The sequence below is a fragment of the Grosmannia clavigera genome (assembly GCF_000143105.1).
Source record: "Grosmannia clavigera kw1407 unplaced genomic scaffold GCSC_132, whole genome shotgun sequence".
Lineage (NCBI taxonomy): Eukaryota > Fungi > Ascomycota > Sordariomycetes > Ophiostomatales > Ophiostomataceae > Leptographium > Leptographium clavigerum.
Window position 1 is genome coordinate 750,264 of NW_014040810.1, and position 16,264 is coordinate 766,527.

A 16,264-nucleotide genomic window follows, 5' to 3' on the forward strand; every position below is an offset into this window, starting at 1 on the left:
GAGAGATAAAAATTACAGGGGGGGATGGCAAGGCAGAGAAGGAGTGGTAGGGCAGGCAGTGACGGCCCACGATTTCCCCATTTGGCAACAGAGGGGCAGTGCAGGAACGATCCCCTCATAGGTGACGCAAACCATTGCGGACAGCTCTTGGCTCTAGGCTGCAGACGAGAGCCAAGCATGAATGACGCGTCCTGGCAGGTTTCTCTGGTGACATGGGGAGACCGACTTGGGATGGCGACTTTACAGCTTCAATCTCCCTTTTTGCGGCTGAAGCTGACGGATTGCAGTCAGACCGAGCACGGTGTACACAGCTTCAAGACAGCCTCTCCGCTGCTGTCCAAGCCAGCCACCGATCGTTCTCGTCTAGTGTCATTTCCAGCCAGCATCATGCCAGCTATCTAGCCCGCTATCCTCTATTCGCCCCCTTGCCCTTCCACGAGTGCGCCCAGGCCTGTTCGATCGCCCCCCAGTACTGCTCCGGGTGCTGGCGCATGTGGCCGACGTGTGGGCTGCCGGCAAAGCGCTCGAGCGTGGTGTCGTAGCCGATCTGGCGGGCGTCGGCCGCGTGCGCCACCACGTCCTGCCACCGGACGATGTCGTCCTCGGCCGAGTAGAGGTAGAGCCGGTGGGCCGCTGCCGTCTCGTAGTCCTGGTCGTTGACCAGACGGCAACTAAACGTGGCGGCCGACTCGCGGCGAATGATCACGTGTTCGGTCACGTGATGAATCGCCAGAAAGCCCGCACACAGCGCCTGCGTGAAGACAAACGGGACGCCCGGCAGGTAGGCGGCGACGCCCAGGGCCACGGCGCGCGCCCAGCACCAGAGATTGGGTCCGATGGCATCGCCGCCGGGCGTGGAGTCGCAGACGAGCAGGTCGTGCGGCATGGCGGCGCCATGGCTGCGCGCATACGCGTTCAGCGTAGCCGCATAGAAGATGCCGCCGCCGTTGGACATGACGTGGACCAGGATACGCTCATCGACGTCACGCTGGCTTAGGCTCGCCGGTCCCCATACCAGGTCCACCAGCGGACGCATCGCCTCGGTGCGATCGTCAACGCCCTGGCTGATGGCCTGCAGAATCGGCGACAGCACGGCCACAATGGTCGCCTGCGGAAACAGCACGCGGAAGCCGGCCGCGTATTTGGCCACATGGCGCGGCTGTCCATTGCCCCAGCCAAACAGCAGCACCGTCGTCGGCTGATCGCCAGCAGCAGTCGTCGGCTCGTCCACACGCTGAATCCAGATCTGCTCCGTCACCTGCTCAAAGCCCGGGAAGCCCTTGTCGCTCGCTGCATTGACGGCCATGGTCGATGTTGCTACAATGTGCACACGAACACGAAAACCCCCTTGCCCTTTTCACATGGCCTCAACATCCCCTACAGAATGGCGCCCTCGCCATATGGCTGCACATGCTGCTCGAATTGTTGAAATAAGCCCGAAAGAAGTGGACCTCGGCTAGACCCATAAGTCCGCTGTGATTACTCATACGTCTTTTTGACATGCCTCGGTGAATCTGGGGTGTAAGTCGAGATGAACGTACTTGCGTCGAACAAGCCAAAGAACGGACGAAGATACTGAAAAAGAAACCTTCTACACACCATTCAGCATGACGTCCGACCCCAACTTTGACGAGGCCACCCGCATCACGCGCCTCGATGCCACCACATACGGGGCCAACTTCCCGGCTCGATACTGCATCGGATCCGGTAAGCTACCTTGTCCGTGCCACTCTTGCGCACACCCACACCTGCTGACCTGCAGTCCCCCATGGCGGCTTCATCGCCAGCTGCTTCCTGCGCGTCGTCCAGACGCACCTGGCCGGCCGTGGCCAGCCCGACACGGTCATTGCCCACGTCGAGTACGTCAGCCGGACGGAGATCGGGCCGGCCGTCTTTGTCGTCGACGAGGTCAAGCTGGGCCAGCGCACCAGCGTCGTGCACGTCAGCCTGTTCCAGCATGCCCTGGCCACCCAGGCGCCCTGGATCACGCCGGGCCAGTCGCGCCGCGAGGCCGTGGCTTACCTGACCAACTCGGCCCTCGATCGCGAGACCGGCCTCAGCCTGCCGACCGGCTATGTTCTGCAGCCGGCAGCGCTGCCGCCGCCACCACCGCCCGCTGACTTTGCCCGCCTCGGCCGCGACGGTGTCGACGACCACTGGCAGCGCCGGCCCATTCCCCCCGGCAGCTATCGTGCCGTCATGGCCCAGACCGAGTTCTACGTGCCCAAGTGGCAGCTGCAGCAGCCGGAATCCCCCCCCAAACATCATCCCTCTCCCCAGCAGCGCTCCATCGTCGACATGTGGATCCGCCTAGCTACCGGCGAACGCTTCACCAACACGCTCCTCGGCTTCGTCGCCGACGTCTGGCCCTACGTCGTCGAGTCTTATCGGCCCCAGTCTGACGATGACCCCGACGATGCCTACTTTGACCCCAGCCAGATCTTCTGGTATCCTACCCTCGCCCTCAATCTCGACGTCAAGAAGGCCCTGCCGCCCGATGGTGTCGAGTGGCTCTTTGTCCGCATCGCCTCCAAGCAGATTCGCAATGGCCGCCTCGACCTCGAGGTCGTCATCCTGGACGACCACCACGACCTCGTCGCCCTCAGCCATCACGTCTCGCTCATCCTCGATGCCTCGCGCAACCTCTCGGAGCGGAGCCACACTAAGAGCAGCATGTAGAACAAGAAGTAGTATCATTTTTCTCTTTTTATTGCTTTTTGTTTTACTCTCCATCGACCCGGCCGTCGGGCCCAATTTGTAAAATAAAAAATAAAAATGAAATAGCGGCAAAGCGGCAAAGCAAAAAAGCCTCTTGCCTCTTGCCTTTCTTGCCCTCTTTCCATTCTCTCGGATTTTTTTTATATCATCTCGCACAGTCCGCCGTCTTTCCAGTCTTGTCACCGTGTGTATTCGTACCGGACAGCGTCTACTCCTCCTCCTCCTCCTCCTCCTCGCCGTCGCCCTTGCTGGCGGCCGCGGCCTTCTTTCTCCGGACGCGGCCAGGACGGCCGCCGCCAAAGGGCGAGTTGAGCGAGAAGTCAATGTGCTTCTGCGAGTCGAGACGGACGATGAAAGACGGCACGTTGACGACCTGCTTGCCGACGCGGATGTGGCGCTGGCGGATGAGCACGCGCGCGTGGTGAATCGACTTGGCCAGACCCAGCTTGTAGACCAGCGTCTGCAGACGACGCTCCAAGAAGTCCTCGACCTTCAGGGCCAGCACGTAATCGAGCTTCATGCGCGAGTCGTCGAGCACACCGACACGCACCAGACGGCGAATCAGGGCGTTGCCCTCGAACAGCCGCTTGGGGTCCTTCTCGTCGAGCGTCAGGAGTTGACTGCATCTGTTAGCACCCTGCACTCCCAGCCCAACCAATCCAGGACCACTCACCGGGCCGCACGACGGATCTTGGACAGCGTCAGCATGACACGCCACACCTCGCGCTTGTTGCGCAGACCATACTCGCCGACAAGCTTCAACTCGGAGTCACTGTAGTCCAGGGGAAGAGGAGAAAAACCCACAACCCTCCATTAGCTGATTGCTCACAACGACATGGGCAAGAGACACGCTCCTGCTCAGTGGCCGGTGAGGATGGCAGGGGAAGACACGAACAGTCGGGCGGCCTCAAACGGGCGACGGGGGACCTTGGCGGTCTTGGAGTACGACAGGGGAGCCATCTTGGGACAGTGATCGAGACGGGACGATTCCTTGGTGTCGTCGACGTTGGGCGATTCGCGATGGAAGAAAAAAAAGAGAGAGATGTGAGAAAAGGTTAAGTGGAGGGGAGTCGACAAAAACGCAAGCAGAAAAAAATGCCCCCCAAAATTTATTTTTGCCCTAGGTTTGTGTGGCTGCTAACGCTGCTGACTCGCTGAACGTCACGTGGCGCCACCCGGCACGCCCACACACTTTATTTTAATTTTTCCCACGACCGACTTGGCCCTAAAAGATTTTGCATGACAACAATTTCGCGGGGGCCATTCAACGACACAAACCCAATCGCCAAATCTTTTTCGCAGTACCGCCCCGGGACTTCGAAAAAACAACAAGCACCATCGCAAGTGCAGTCGTCCACGTCGTCTCCTTTTCCCTCCATCCAATAACCCACCGTCGCCATGGGTAAGAGCGCAGGTCTGCGGTCCGGTACGCGGTACGCCTTCTCGCGGAAGTTCCGTGAGAAGGGCATGATCCGTCTGTCCACGTATCTCAAGACATACCGGTACGTACGATTTGGCGGAAGACGTTTTCTTGACCATTTGCGCTCTTTCTGCAGAGAAACGACGCTCTTGCTTCTCTTTCTCCCTTCTCCGCCACGCTCGCTAACAAGAAAGGGTGGGCGATATCGTCGACCTGAAGACCAACGGTGCCGTCCAGAAGGGCATGCCCCACAAGGTCTACCACGGCAAGACGGGCGTCATCTACAACGTGGCCAAGAACGCCGTCGGTGTGATCATCTACAAGAAGGTCAAGCACCGGTACCTTGAGAAGCGCGTCAACGTCCGCATCGAGCACATCTCGCCGTCCCGGTCTCGCGACGACTTTCTGCGCCGCGTCAAGGTCAACGCCGAGCTCAAGAAGCAGGCCAAGGCCACCGGCACGCCCGTCCAGCTCAAGCGGTTGCCCACCATGCCGCGTCCCGCCCACACCCTGTCGCTCGACGGCAACGCACCCGAGACCGTCACCCCGATCCCCTACGACACCGCCATCTAGGCTGGATGGCCGCGGAGAGGACGAGAGGACGCCGAGGAACAGGAGCGTTTGTGCACTGGGAGGATCTACTGGGTGTTTATTATTCCATGTGTTGTCCGTTTATTCCTTTACGTCATAAACAACCACGGATTCGGGGACATGCATGCTCTTATTTTAGTCTCTAGGGAGTGCAAACGGAAAACAGCAATAAATGAAAAAAAGAGAAACAAAATAAAGAAAAGATCAATGCTAGCTGCTGCAAACCGGACGGCTGGACTGCACCGATTTGCGGGACACGGCTGCTATATACGCAAGCAACAACACGTGCAATTTAGTTATGATTTGTCAGGTGAAATAAGCGAATACTGTTTTTTCTGGTTTTCCATGCTTTAACCTCCCAACAAGAATGTGCTAGACCATATGCTCCTCACCATGGTGAACAAGCAGCGCAGAAAAAAAAAACCAGGCAAGGAAATTAGAGCTATGTGCGCCCAGGTATAGAAAGACGGAAAATAATCCAAACGAGTGACGGGTGCGAGCACTTTCAGTGCCGCGACGAACAACAAAAGAAAGAGACGGCCCTCATGCACAATGCGCAGTATGAGCAAAACGCCGGCAGTTCGGAAACAGACTCGGCAAGAAACGAGAGACGTAAGGTCGTAAGGGATGTTGGATGAACGAACAGTTAATGCTTCGTGAACATGAACGGACAAAAACACAAAAGAGATAACACAGACGGGAATACGCCTGGAGCGCTCCCAAGCGACTGAAACACTGCACCAGAAGAGGCACACACCACCTCGGAACGAGCACGGCGCTCTAAGGCCGGTGACGGACGGTACTATGAGTGGGCGTTGACATCGTCGATGTGGGCTGCTGCGAGTGTCGGTTGCGACGCGTGCTATGCGACAGCGTGCCGACGTCGTGTTTGCCTGTGCCATGTCAGTCACATTCTTGCTGTCTGCGGTCCGAGAGAGCATCTCGAGTCGACTCACCATCACAACAGGCCCGCACGTTCTCGAGCCGGCCAGCTTCCCGGTCCTGGGCCACAAAGAGAGCACGAGCATCTTCGGCGCTGTCGTTGACCTCGCTGGCCTCGTATATCCCGCTTTCTTGCGGCACGTTGTTGCTCTGCCGGTGGCTGCGTATGCTAAACTGCGTGGAGAGCGATTTTGGCTCGATCGCCAGTAACCGCCAATACGGCTCAGGCGATTTCGCGACGCGATCCTTGCTGCCGACCGAGACGGCGTGATGGAGGAGCCTACCCGGCCATTCGTGTTCTTCTTCGGCGTCGGCGTCAACGTCGGCACGTTCATCGTCATCCCAAACGCAGGTGACTCGTTGTGCGTCGTCCGCGAGTTATACGACGACAGCGACACGGGCGGCTGACGCCGGGCTTGGGCAGAGCTGGCGCCTGCACGGTGCCCAAACGCAGGGTTGAACTCCTCCACGTCCTCCCGCGTGATCTGCTCCCCGTTGGCCGTCATGCCCTCGTCCTCTGCCCCTTCCTCCTTACGCAGGAGCAGATAAGACAGCGCGTTGAACCAGACCTCGTGGCCGTGACCAGTGCTGCACGTGAACTTGATCGTGCGGCCGGGTGAGATCACCACAAGGCTCTTCCGGTGCAGGCCAGGAGGCATCGGGTTGTCGTCTGTCACAACGCGCACGCCCTCGATAACGACGCTCTTCGCCCGTTGCTCCACGCGGCTGTCGGCAGACGGTCCCTGATCGCTCCAGTAGAGCATCCGCGTGTAGGGGTGGATCCAAAAGTACCGACGATGCCGTTTCTCAGACATGCCCGAGCGCCCAGTCTTACGCGTGTACTTCCACAGATACTCGCCTATCATGGTCTGGGTGATAGCCTGGATCATGCGCGGGTCAATGTGACTAGAAGCCCCACTTCCGAAGACGTCACCGTCGTGTATGTTGAACCGAGCATTGACTTCCGACGCGAACGACGACACGGATGTCTGCCGGCTGAGCGAGCCCATCGCCCCTGGTACAACACTTCCACCGGCGTTGCTTGCGTTCATACGAGACGAAGGCCGCGACGGCGCGTGCAGCTCGCCCACGCCGGCCGCACCGTTGCGAACGTTGGCCTTCGGAGTCGGTGTCCCGGTATAGTGCGCATAATGGAACTCCCGTGCAGCTGCTCCTGTCGGCGTCTGTGCCCGCCATGTTGCCATGCCACCAGGCGCGGCGACAGCAGCAGGCCCGCTGCTTCCCATAGAGCCGGCAGAACCGCTCCGGGCAGCCTCGATCACCTCTCTGTGGTTGGCTGGTAGCGGGGGCAAAAAGTCCGTCGAGAGCCGGTTGCTCGTTGCAGAGCCAGGCCGATGCAGAGCCGCACTACCAGTTGCATCGATAGCCTTGCCGCGTTTGATAGAACTGCCCGTGCCATCTTCCAGGACATTCTGCCCCATCGCGCCGACAGCAAAAGACTGCTTCGCCGGTTTGCTGCCAACATATGGCGTAGCACCAATGGCCTCCAGAGAACGGACAGGCTCCTCGGCGGCGATACTGCGCACGACATTCCCAGAGTTCGCGTTGGCTGAAATCTCCTTGAAAACACGGTCAGACTCTGGCGTCTCCGACAGATAATCAGTGCTCGGCGACTGCTGCGTCTCGTCTTCTGCGATAACTGGAGTGGGAGGACCAGTGTGCTTAGACCAACCCCCAATAAGGGGACCACGAGCAGACTTGCTCGGCGTTGTTGGCGCCTGGCGAGATTCCGGCGAACTCGTCGCGGTCGAAAGCTCGTCGCCATCGCGGGGTATGATGAAAGCGTTCCTCTTAGGGCTCCGCTGTCCGTCAGAGATCACAGAGCCGACTTCGTGGCCAGTAAATACGCCGCCAGCCACTGCCGCAGCACCGAGAGTAGCGATAGCCCCAGGAAGAAGCACAGGCTTCCATTCGTCCGTCTGCGTTCCAATGGAGTTGACAGACACCAGAGGAGCAGCCACAGCCACCAGATCTTTCTTCTCATCCTCGCTTTCCGCAATGACATCAGGCTCGACGTCCTGAGAGAAGACGCCGGACACGGCCATTTTTGGAAGCGGCTCTTCGGGGACAGACACCGGTTCGACATCTTCGACTTGCACCGCAGACACGGAAAGTGACGGTGGCGGCAGGACTGGTGGTTCTGGTTCGGATACAGGCTGGATTTCCTGCGACTGCACACCTGTGTAAGAAAATGGTTCCAACGGAACCACCTCGCGCTCTGGTTCGGAGATTGGCTCGACGTGCTGCGACAAGACTCCGGAAACCGAGAACGGCTCCGCAATAGGCAGAGCCTTTTCTGGCTCTGAAATCGGCTCGACTTGCTGCGTCTGCACATCGGAGAAAGAGAACGGCTCTGGAACAGGCAGTGCTCGCACTGGCTCAGGCTCAGACACTGGCTGAACGTGCTGCACCTGGACCGCCGAGAACGAGAATGGCTCCAGAGGGGGCAGGGCTCGCTCCGGCTCAGAGACTGGCTCAATGTGCTGTGACAACAACCCCGAAACTGCAAACGGCTCCACCGGCGGCAAAGCTTTCTCTGGCTCTGCAATCGGCTCGACGTACTGTGACTGAACGGTTGAGACGGAGAATGGTTCCCAGACTGGTGGCGCTGGCTCTGGCTCAGCGATCGGCTCCACATACTGCGACTGCATAGCTGTGAATGAAAACGGTTCCATGGGAACTGGCACAGCTTCCTCCGGCTCGGGCTCCGAGATGGGCTCAACCTGCTCCACCAGCACAACCGACAGTGAAAATGTAGGCGGTTCGGGAACTTCCGTCTCGATAGGACTGACATTAACAGCATGAAGAGCTGATGAGGTGAAGACAGGGGGCTCCGGCTCTGATGGACTGAGGGGCACAACATGTTCTGCCAGAACAGAGGACAGGGCGAGGATGATGGGGGACGGAGGAATCACTGGCTCTGCCACTGGCTCAATTGGAACCGAAACAATGACAGACATCGCCAGCTCCAGAGGTGGTTCCCCGACAGCCTGAAGCTCTCCACTGTCATCCTCCGTCTTCTGGCCGACTTCGATTGGCTTCGATGGTGGCGGCGAAAGAATAATAGGAGACAGGGCGAGACCGCGTACGGACGTCAATGGAGGTGAGGGGAACTCTTTCAGCCGCTCGCCCATGCTGATGTCAGACAGGAAAGAGGTCGGCCGCGATTCAGGTGCCAGGCCGCCCAGCTGTTCCTGTCTCTCTTCCTCCTCAGACCAGGGCAAAATCGTGACGGAATCCGTGAGAGTAGCCCGGTCTACCATAACGACCTTTGAAGTAGACAGAACTTGGGCCAGCGGAGACCGACCGCGGAACAGATTGCTGGTGCTCCTGGTCCTGGCAATTGCAGATGGCGTCAGAGACCGTGGGCTGCGGAAGCGAATCGGTGTCCCTTCGCTGGCCATGTCTTCATCGCTGTTCTCGTTCAGCTCCTCCAGCTCGGCAAACAGGCTCTGTTGCAGACCGATAACCCGTGGCGTGCTGTTAATTGAGTTCAGGCCCAGGCCGACACCAGGAGACCCAGTAGCACTGAACGGACTGGCCTGAAGACCAGCAGGGCTACTGCCGGGGTCCTCGATGCTAGCCATACGACGTATGCGGTGCGAAGCTAGCGTGCTGCGGCTGGAGCGCGTCCGCATGTGCGACGTGCTACCAGATGTCGAGGCAGTTGGCGTCCTAGGCGACTTGAATTCATCATCAGAGGTTGAGGCGGTGCTTTGATTGGCTGCGTCGGGATCCTGAGCTGGGGGTCCTCTTGCCGTAGATACGGATCCGCTCCCTCTCGAAGACAGTGCTCGGCCACGAGGACGTTGGTCTGTCTCCGTCATAGTCTCCTCGTCGCTGGAAAGGTCCTCTGCGCCGGTATGGAAAGCGTCGGTGGTCGTCTCGGCTCCTTCATTGGCAGTCGCAAATGACGCGTCGCTAACAACACCCTCGTTTGCCGTATCGAACTGGTCGCTGGTTTCCGTGCCCCGTCTCCGTGCCCTGGCTGCGGAGCCAGACGGAGACGGTTCGCTCTCGATCTCTTCCCAGTCAGGGTCGTTCGAAGCAATGATGAAGAGTTCTGTACGGCTTGAACGGGGACCGCCCAGCTGGCTAGGCCGCAACTGCTTCTGGTTCTCGCGCACGTCTTTCCGGTTCTTCTTGATTGCCGCAGCTGCAGCCGCAGCCGCAGCCGTGTTAGGATCGGCGCGGACACGTTCCAGGTCATCCCGAGTCTCTTGCAGCAGGCGCCGGAGCTCAAGCTTTTCTGTCTTCTCGCGATGAAGGTTGGTGCGCAGACTCTGTACAGTGCGTTGGGCGTGGAGGAGGGACGTTTTCAAAGTTTCCGTCTCGAGACCAGGATGGCGAGGCGTGCCCTTGACTGGAGAGGCAGGTGGCGAGTGATCGGGCGTGCCCTGGTCGTTGGAAGTATCAGCGTCCTCGTCGCTCTTTGCAGGGACAGCTTCGCCAATGACGGATTGGACACGCTGCTGCATCGAGACGGCACGAGCAAGTTCTTGGTTGAGTCCTGTCAGTTCGTCAATCTTGCGCTGCATCGTGGCCTTTTCACCATCAGCCAAGATGATGCTCCGCTTCGCTGTACCGAGTTCGATGTCATTGAGCTTGACGATCGCAGCGTGCTCATCAACCAGACGAGCGTGCACGCCCTTCAGTTCATCGAGTTCCCGCTGCGTCTTGACCTTGTCGGCCTGCAGAATCGCCAGTTGCTGAGCCATTTTTTTATCCTTGTCGGAGGCGTCACGTTGGGCAGCATCCAGGTCGTGGATGCGGGTTTCCAGATTCCAGTTCTCCTCTTTGTAGCGATGCTCGCCTTCGTCCAGTTCTTTGATACGCTCACGCATCGTATCCGCAGTGTCTTCCAGCCGAGCAAGGTCCTGCTTTGTATCGCGCAAATCTTCCTCCCGCTCAGCCAAAAGTGCCTGCAGCCCACGAACCTGCGAGATCAGCGACGTGCTAATTTCCGCAGCGAACTCAATGTCGTGAACCCGGTTGGAGTTTTGGTTCCGCTGTCTGCGGTTCGAGACAGTCAACTTGCTAGGCGATCCGGAGGCATGGGTCTCGTATTTAGAAGGACTCAAAGATCTCTGTGGCTCATTAGCAGACGGGACCCAGGGCAATGGCCAGGGAAGAGTGTATGCAGCGGTGGAAACGTACCCGACCTCTCGCATCCGGCGAGTCAGTAGATTCATTGCTAGGAACACGCTTCTTCGGTAGGAAAGCACGAGCGGTTTCTCGGGCCACATCGTCATACTCCTTCTCTAGCTCGGCGAGCTTCTTCTTGAGTTCTGGTGACAACTCGGATTCTTCTTGCAGCGTCTCGACTTCTTGCAGCTTCTCCGTCAACTCTTTCTGTTGTTGAACAAGTGCAGTTCCCAGGCGCCCAGCCTCGGCCATGCGTCGCTCGGTCTCAGCGAGGTGTGCCCGCAGAGCACGCTTGGCCTGCTCGGCCGAGACGCCTGCACTTTCGGAAAAGGACCCCTCGTCAAAGTCGGCGAAGCGATAATGGTGGCCTGAACCGATGCTCAGGCGGGGTGGGTGAAGGGAGAACGACGACCGGTCGACGCCGGAATGCCGCTGCAGCGGTGTGGGCGTGACCGGACTTCCATCCTGCTGCGAAGCCATCTTGACCTTTGGATATTCACCGGCTTCTCAGGCGAAAAGAGCCAGCAAGGCAAAAAGTCCCCAAGGGGAGCTCACGGGCTGTAACAAAGCCCCGTCCAGACTACCACGAGGGCATATGCTTCATCCAGCGACGTCTGGTTGGTGTAGAAAGAATTTACGTTTTTGCGTCGAAAATAAAAATGCGTGTCGCTCGGAGAAGGTGTCGCAAAAGGTGCGAAATCGATTTTCGAAAAGAGAATTAAAAGAGAGACTGAAGGGAAGAAAGAAAGACGGAAAAAAAGGAACGGCGCCCGATGGGCAGTGCGTGAGGTGGCTTTCAACTCTGTTTGTTGTCCGCACAGAATTCGGGCTTTCTGTAAGGGGGGGAGATGGCAAGCCACGGAGCGCGACCGCTATGGTTGTGGTAGATCGGCCCTGCTGTCAAAACGGAGTCAGAAAGAGCACCGAGTGAAATCAGGAGAGGCGCAGAAAAAAAGGAAAATAATACGGTAGTGGGGACTCAAAATTTAAGACAATCCTCCCCTACATTCTTTTCTCCATTATTACCTTTCCGTGGTTCTGTTCGCCTCGATCGGGATAGTGTAACTGCACTCAGACTGTGGTGCGGGCACGATCGAGACGAGACAAAACAGACTCAAAAACCCGAGTGCGCCCGAGACGACAGGCGAAGGTGAGGCCAACGACGGGAGCGGAAGACGAGCGGCAGAACTGCCTCGTTGACGAAAAATGCGACACAGCAGCAAGGATAACACAGCACTGGTCGGGATTCTGTTGCAGCCAAAGCTCTGATATCTGCAGTCGATACCCCCGTAATCTTATTCGCTATGCAAATGGGCGGGGAGGAGAGAGAAGCGGCGAGAGGAGCGTAGCTGTGGGGTCCAAATGTGACGCGTTTTTAGGAAGGGTCACATACAGCTTTTGTATGGACAGGAGTCGGGCAGCTAAAACAGCAAGTGGATGCAGAGGACAGAAGAAAGCTTCTGGACAGCAATAGTCTGATGTCAATCGGCTTCCACCCGACGGTGCCTTCGCCGTCTTGGCCTTTCCTTGTCCGTTTGTGTTCTGTAGATCGCTCTCGATTGCTTTCGAATCCGATAAAAACAATTGCAGGCAGCAGAGGCAGCACAAGCACCAATCAAGAGCGGGTATGGGAGGATAGAACACTCGTAGTTGTCGGGCAAACACAACAGAACCACTGAAGAATTGAACACGACAAAGAAAAAGAAAACGGCGGGTGAGGGCGAATGAAGGGAATGTGGAATCTGTTGTCGTGGCGAAGAGCCAGCGCATTGTTGACATCAAAGCAGGCGCGAAGGTCAACCCAACGTGAAGGGTCGCATCATAACAAGGCGCCGCGCTGTTTTCAGCCAAAAGGTGCTACTGCACTACGCTGCCGTAGCGTATCCACACGACCCGATACGGCTCTGAACTGAAGAAGGCACGACCCTACCCAAGGTCAGCAGGCGTCTTTCCGTCTATGCTATTTGGACTCTGCCACATGTGACAGGGGTCGTCTACGTGTACGGAGTACGGAGTATGACGGGCGCATACGAGGCCATGCAATGCTTGTGCACGTAATAGCAACGTCGTGCGGTAAACAGGCAGCTGCGGCAATTTTTAATCACCATGTCTCTCGCAATACCTCGTACGGAGTACTCCGTATGTATCCTACCTCGTCGAACAGATACAGGCAGCCATCGCATCAATCTGGCCAATGTCCAATTTGCTTTGGGAAACTCCACAGGCCCAACAAATTTCATGTTTAACCTTTGCGACCAATCATGCTGGAGATGTCTGATACATCTGCACCAGTTGAATACGGCTTAGTACGAGCACGGAGCACGCTTCTGGACGATTCATAACGATCGCGATGATGTAAGCAGCTTCGCCACACGTCTAGCTCGGCTTTCCTGTGGCTGATAATCCTTCAACAGAACGGCTCTATTCACGTCTTTGCGCTTCCGCTCTCTTGCCAACCCACCGCAACGAAATCATGACAGACGCTACGGAACCTTCTTCGGCACCGGCTGCGCTCATAGCGCCTGTTCTCTTCAAGGCGCGTGGCCGGGGAAAGGCCAAGGCCAACATGCGCAAGCGGTCGCCGACGCCACCTCCAGCACGACCAGCAGACAGCGACAGCGACAGCGACAGCGATTCGGACGGGGGTCTACGCGGCATCAAGCGGCGGAAGCGAACCGGCGGTGCGGGCATGATCAGCGCCTTCACCGAGCCAACAGGCGCGACCGCGACGTCCTCGTCGACGGGACTGGAGGAGCCACTGCACATCACCGACCGGAGCGCTCTGCTGTCCAACTCGGACGCGGCGACGAAGCAGAGCCACTGGTTCGACGACACCGACAGCAAGTCTGGTAAGGCCGGCAAATCTGGAAAGACAAAGATGCCGGCACCAACAGCCACGCCGGCATCAGCACCGGCTGCCCGATCGGTCGGGCCCGTCAAGTCAGCGGCCAACATCCGCACTATCACCATCACAGACTTCGCCCCAGACGTCTGTAAGGACTATAAACTGACGGGGTTCTGCGGCTTTGGCGACAACTGCAAGTTTCTGCACGCACGGGAAGACTACAAGCAGGGGTGGCAGCTCGACAACGAGTGGGAGGCGGTGACCAAGGGCAAGAAGCATCTGGGCGGCACGGTGGTGGCCAGTGCAGACCGCAGCAAGAATGCGGGCGCAGGCGCTGCCGCCGACGATGACGGCGATGACGAGGAGGCGATGCTGCGCGACATTCCGTTTGCGTGCATCATCTGCCGGTCGAGCTACAAACAGCCGGTGGTGACGCGCTGCGGACACTACTTTTGCGAGCGCTGCGCGCTGACGCGATACCGGCGCGACCCGACCTGTGCGGCATGCGGATCGGCAACGACGGGTGTCTTCAACAATGCCAAGCGACTGAGCAAGCTGCTGGAGCGCAAGCGGGAGCGGGCGGCACAGCGGCGGCAGGCAGCCATCGACGCCGGCGAGGAGCTCAGCAGTGAGGAGGAGGAGGAGGCCGGAGAGGAGGCCGACTAGGGAAGAGCTGCAGAGACAGGTTGGAGGAAAACAGGAACCAAAAGCAAGTGGCTTTCATCCGGCTCATCACGTTGACTGGGGTGTTGCAGCATTAGGACGGCGTTTCGGTCACAATTCGGCTTGGGAAAGAGGACATGTTTAGGATTTCTAACAACCTGTGTTCTCAGCGCATCAATTTCAGATGCATATGCATATTACACACAATGCCATTGTGGTAAACAAAAGAAGGAACAACGACTCTAGGCGACGAGACTCTAGGCGACGAGGCGGCTCTCGAGCATCGTCTAGCTCTACTTAGCCACAGTCAAGCCACATTTGGCCACGAGCAACGAACTGGAAGGCGCAGCCTCACCAGCAATGTCAACCTCGGGCCGCAGAAAATGGTCGCAGAGGGCCAGCTGCCTTGTGCTGATCAATTGCTGGCTGCTTACAGCAGCCAGTTTCCTGGACAGTCAGCGGACTAGACGGCAGTCGATTATGATTGACAGGATAGTCGTTAGTAGTCAAGTCTAGCCAATGAAGAGGCTCAAAAACTCCCAACAGACGCATCTCGGGAAGGTTTAGAAGACAGTCTGTGGATTACTTGTTCGTTTGGCATAGTTTTGACCCATTGGCCTGATGTTAGACAGGATGCATTTGTAGAGGCTGTGGCAATTGTTTGTAGACTAATATACAAAAAGTATAAGTATCTCGCCTCATTGCCTTCTTTGAGGAGTTGCTTCTTGCTTATATCTCATTGCCTCAAACTCTTGCCATCTTTTCGTTTACTACTGTGCTCAGCATCAACTGTCTCGACTCTGCCATAAAACAGCAGATTTCCGCTGTTATAGCTACTCCTTATATTCAACCAATTTTTACGCATATCAGCATTTCATTCGGTTATATCCAACATGACTCTGGGAACGTAAGTGCATTGTATTGTGCTGCATACTTTTTATTGTCTTCTGTCTTCTACACAATCTGCCAGCCCACTAACACTACGGCAGGACAAGCTCACATCATCTGACGTCTTCTGCCCCTGGCTCTGCGGGCCACGACAGAGCCGCTTCTGGCACGTGCTCTAATTGCTTTGACAAAGACGACGGAAAAGGCATCAAGGTCACAAATGAAGGCAATGCTTCCAACACCTTCTCTTTAGACCGCGGCTTCGGTAGCGGCTTCTCGAACTATACGGCCCCGAAGCCCAAACCCGACAGCGGCTTTTCGTTGCTGCCGACGACTTTCGACAGAACTCGTCCCAGTATTTTTGCTCCGGATAGCTACCAGACGGCTTCCCGCTATCCGCCCTCTCTACTTCGCCCCAGTCTCTTTTCAAGCGTCCTTCCCGAGAGGCCTGTCGGGGCTGCAGCGGTCAAGCCGACCTGGAAGCACGACACCACAGAGGGCAATAAGAACAAAGAGCACGACAAAAATGGTCGCTCCGATATGGTCGACACCTCCGTGAGAGACATCCTTGGGTCCACCCAGTCCGACAACAGCGATATCGTCCGCTTGACCGAATCTGTCAGCCGGATCGAGCGCGACCTGGCCGGCGTGTTGGCAAGCATCCACGAGCTCCAGAAAGATGTGCAAACCGCGCTGAACGCAGCGGCCAACACTGACGCCGGTGCCGATGCCGACGCTGCGGACAGCGAGAGCACGGCTACAGAAAATGTCGAGCAGACCCACGGCTGCGACGACCTCTATCTCTACGGCCAAGCCCAAGTCTCTGGTTGCCACGCCCACTGCTGTGGCTCCCACCCCCACTTTAGCTTGTCGCCGACAAGGCTTCACACGACTTTCCACCGGAGACAACACCACTGCGACCGGTGCGGCAGTCACGTCCACAGCTCACGGATGTACTGAGAAGCTGGACACGGAGGTCTTTAGGAAGATGCGCTGCTTTGTTGGCTCTTAAATCCTACTTAGATAGTTTA

General features: G+C 57.5%; 7 protein-coding genes across 7 annotated transcripts; 4 read left to right on the forward strand and 3 right to left on the reverse strand.

Annotated features, from left to right (window-relative positions):
- Positions 1-406: 406 nt before the first annotated feature.
- Positions 407-1,306, reverse strand: CMQ_5267 (indole-diterpene biosynthesis protein; the record flags this gene model as incomplete). The annotated part of the gene is made up of 1 exon (XM_014319012.1): positions 407-1,306. One exon carries the CDS (start codon positions 1,304-1,306, stop codon positions 407-409), a length of 900 nt encoding a protein of 299 aa, XP_014174487.1.
- A 301-nt stretch (positions 1,307-1,607) lies between these two features.
- Positions 1,608-2,679, forward strand: CMQ_5203 (thioesterase family protein; the record flags this gene model as incomplete). The annotated part of the gene is made up of 2 exons (XM_014318948.1): positions 1,608-1,707; positions 1,763-2,679. The coding sequence occupies 2 exons, from the start codon at positions 1,608-1,610 to the stop codon at positions 2,677-2,679; spliced, it is 1,017 nt and encodes a 338-aa protein (XP_014174423.1).
- Positions 2,680-2,926: 247 nt separating this feature from the next.
- Positions 2,927-3,678, reverse strand: CMQ_5325 (40S ribosomal protein s9; the record flags this gene model as incomplete). The annotated part of the gene is made up of 3 exons (XM_014319070.1): positions 2,927-3,338; positions 3,392-3,490; positions 3,614-3,678. The coding sequence occupies 3 exons, from the start codon at positions 3,676-3,678 to the stop codon at positions 2,927-2,929; spliced, it is 576 nt and encodes a 191-aa protein (XP_014174545.1).
- A 438-nt stretch (positions 3,679-4,116) lies between these two features.
- Positions 4,117-4,711, forward strand: CMQ_5335 (60S ribosomal protein; the record flags this gene model as incomplete). The annotated part of the gene is made up of 2 exons (XM_014319080.1): positions 4,117-4,220; positions 4,333-4,711. The coding sequence occupies 2 exons, from the start codon at positions 4,117-4,119 to the stop codon at positions 4,709-4,711; spliced, it is 483 nt and encodes a 160-aa protein (XP_014174555.1).
- Positions 4,712-5,509: 798 nt separating this feature from the next.
- On the reverse strand, positions 5,510-11,317 carry CMQ_5341 (nuclear migration protein; the record flags this gene model as incomplete). The annotated part of the gene is made up of 4 exons (XM_014319086.1): positions 5,510-5,622; positions 5,686-5,845; positions 5,956-10,779; positions 10,850-11,317. 4 exons carry the CDS (start codon positions 11,315-11,317, stop codon positions 5,510-5,512), a joined length of 5,565 nt encoding a protein of 1,854 aa, XP_014174561.1.
- A 1,993-nt stretch (positions 11,318-13,310) lies between these two features.
- CMQ_5271 (ccch and ring finger protein) lies at positions 13,311-14,348 on the forward strand (the record flags this gene model as incomplete). The annotated part of the gene is made up of 1 exon (XM_014319016.1): positions 13,311-14,348. One exon carries the CDS (start codon positions 13,311-13,313, stop codon positions 14,346-14,348), a length of 1,038 nt encoding a protein of 345 aa, XP_014174491.1.
- Positions 14,349-15,238: 890 nt separating this feature from the next.
- On the forward strand, positions 15,239-16,193 carry CMQ_5150 (uncharacterized protein; the record flags this gene model as incomplete). Its single annotated transcript, XM_014318895.1, has 2 exons — positions 15,239-15,252; positions 15,335-16,193. 2 exons carry the CDS (start codon positions 15,239-15,241, stop codon positions 16,191-16,193), a joined length of 873 nt encoding a protein of 290 aa, XP_014174370.1.
- Positions 16,194-16,264: the final 71 nt, after the last annotated feature.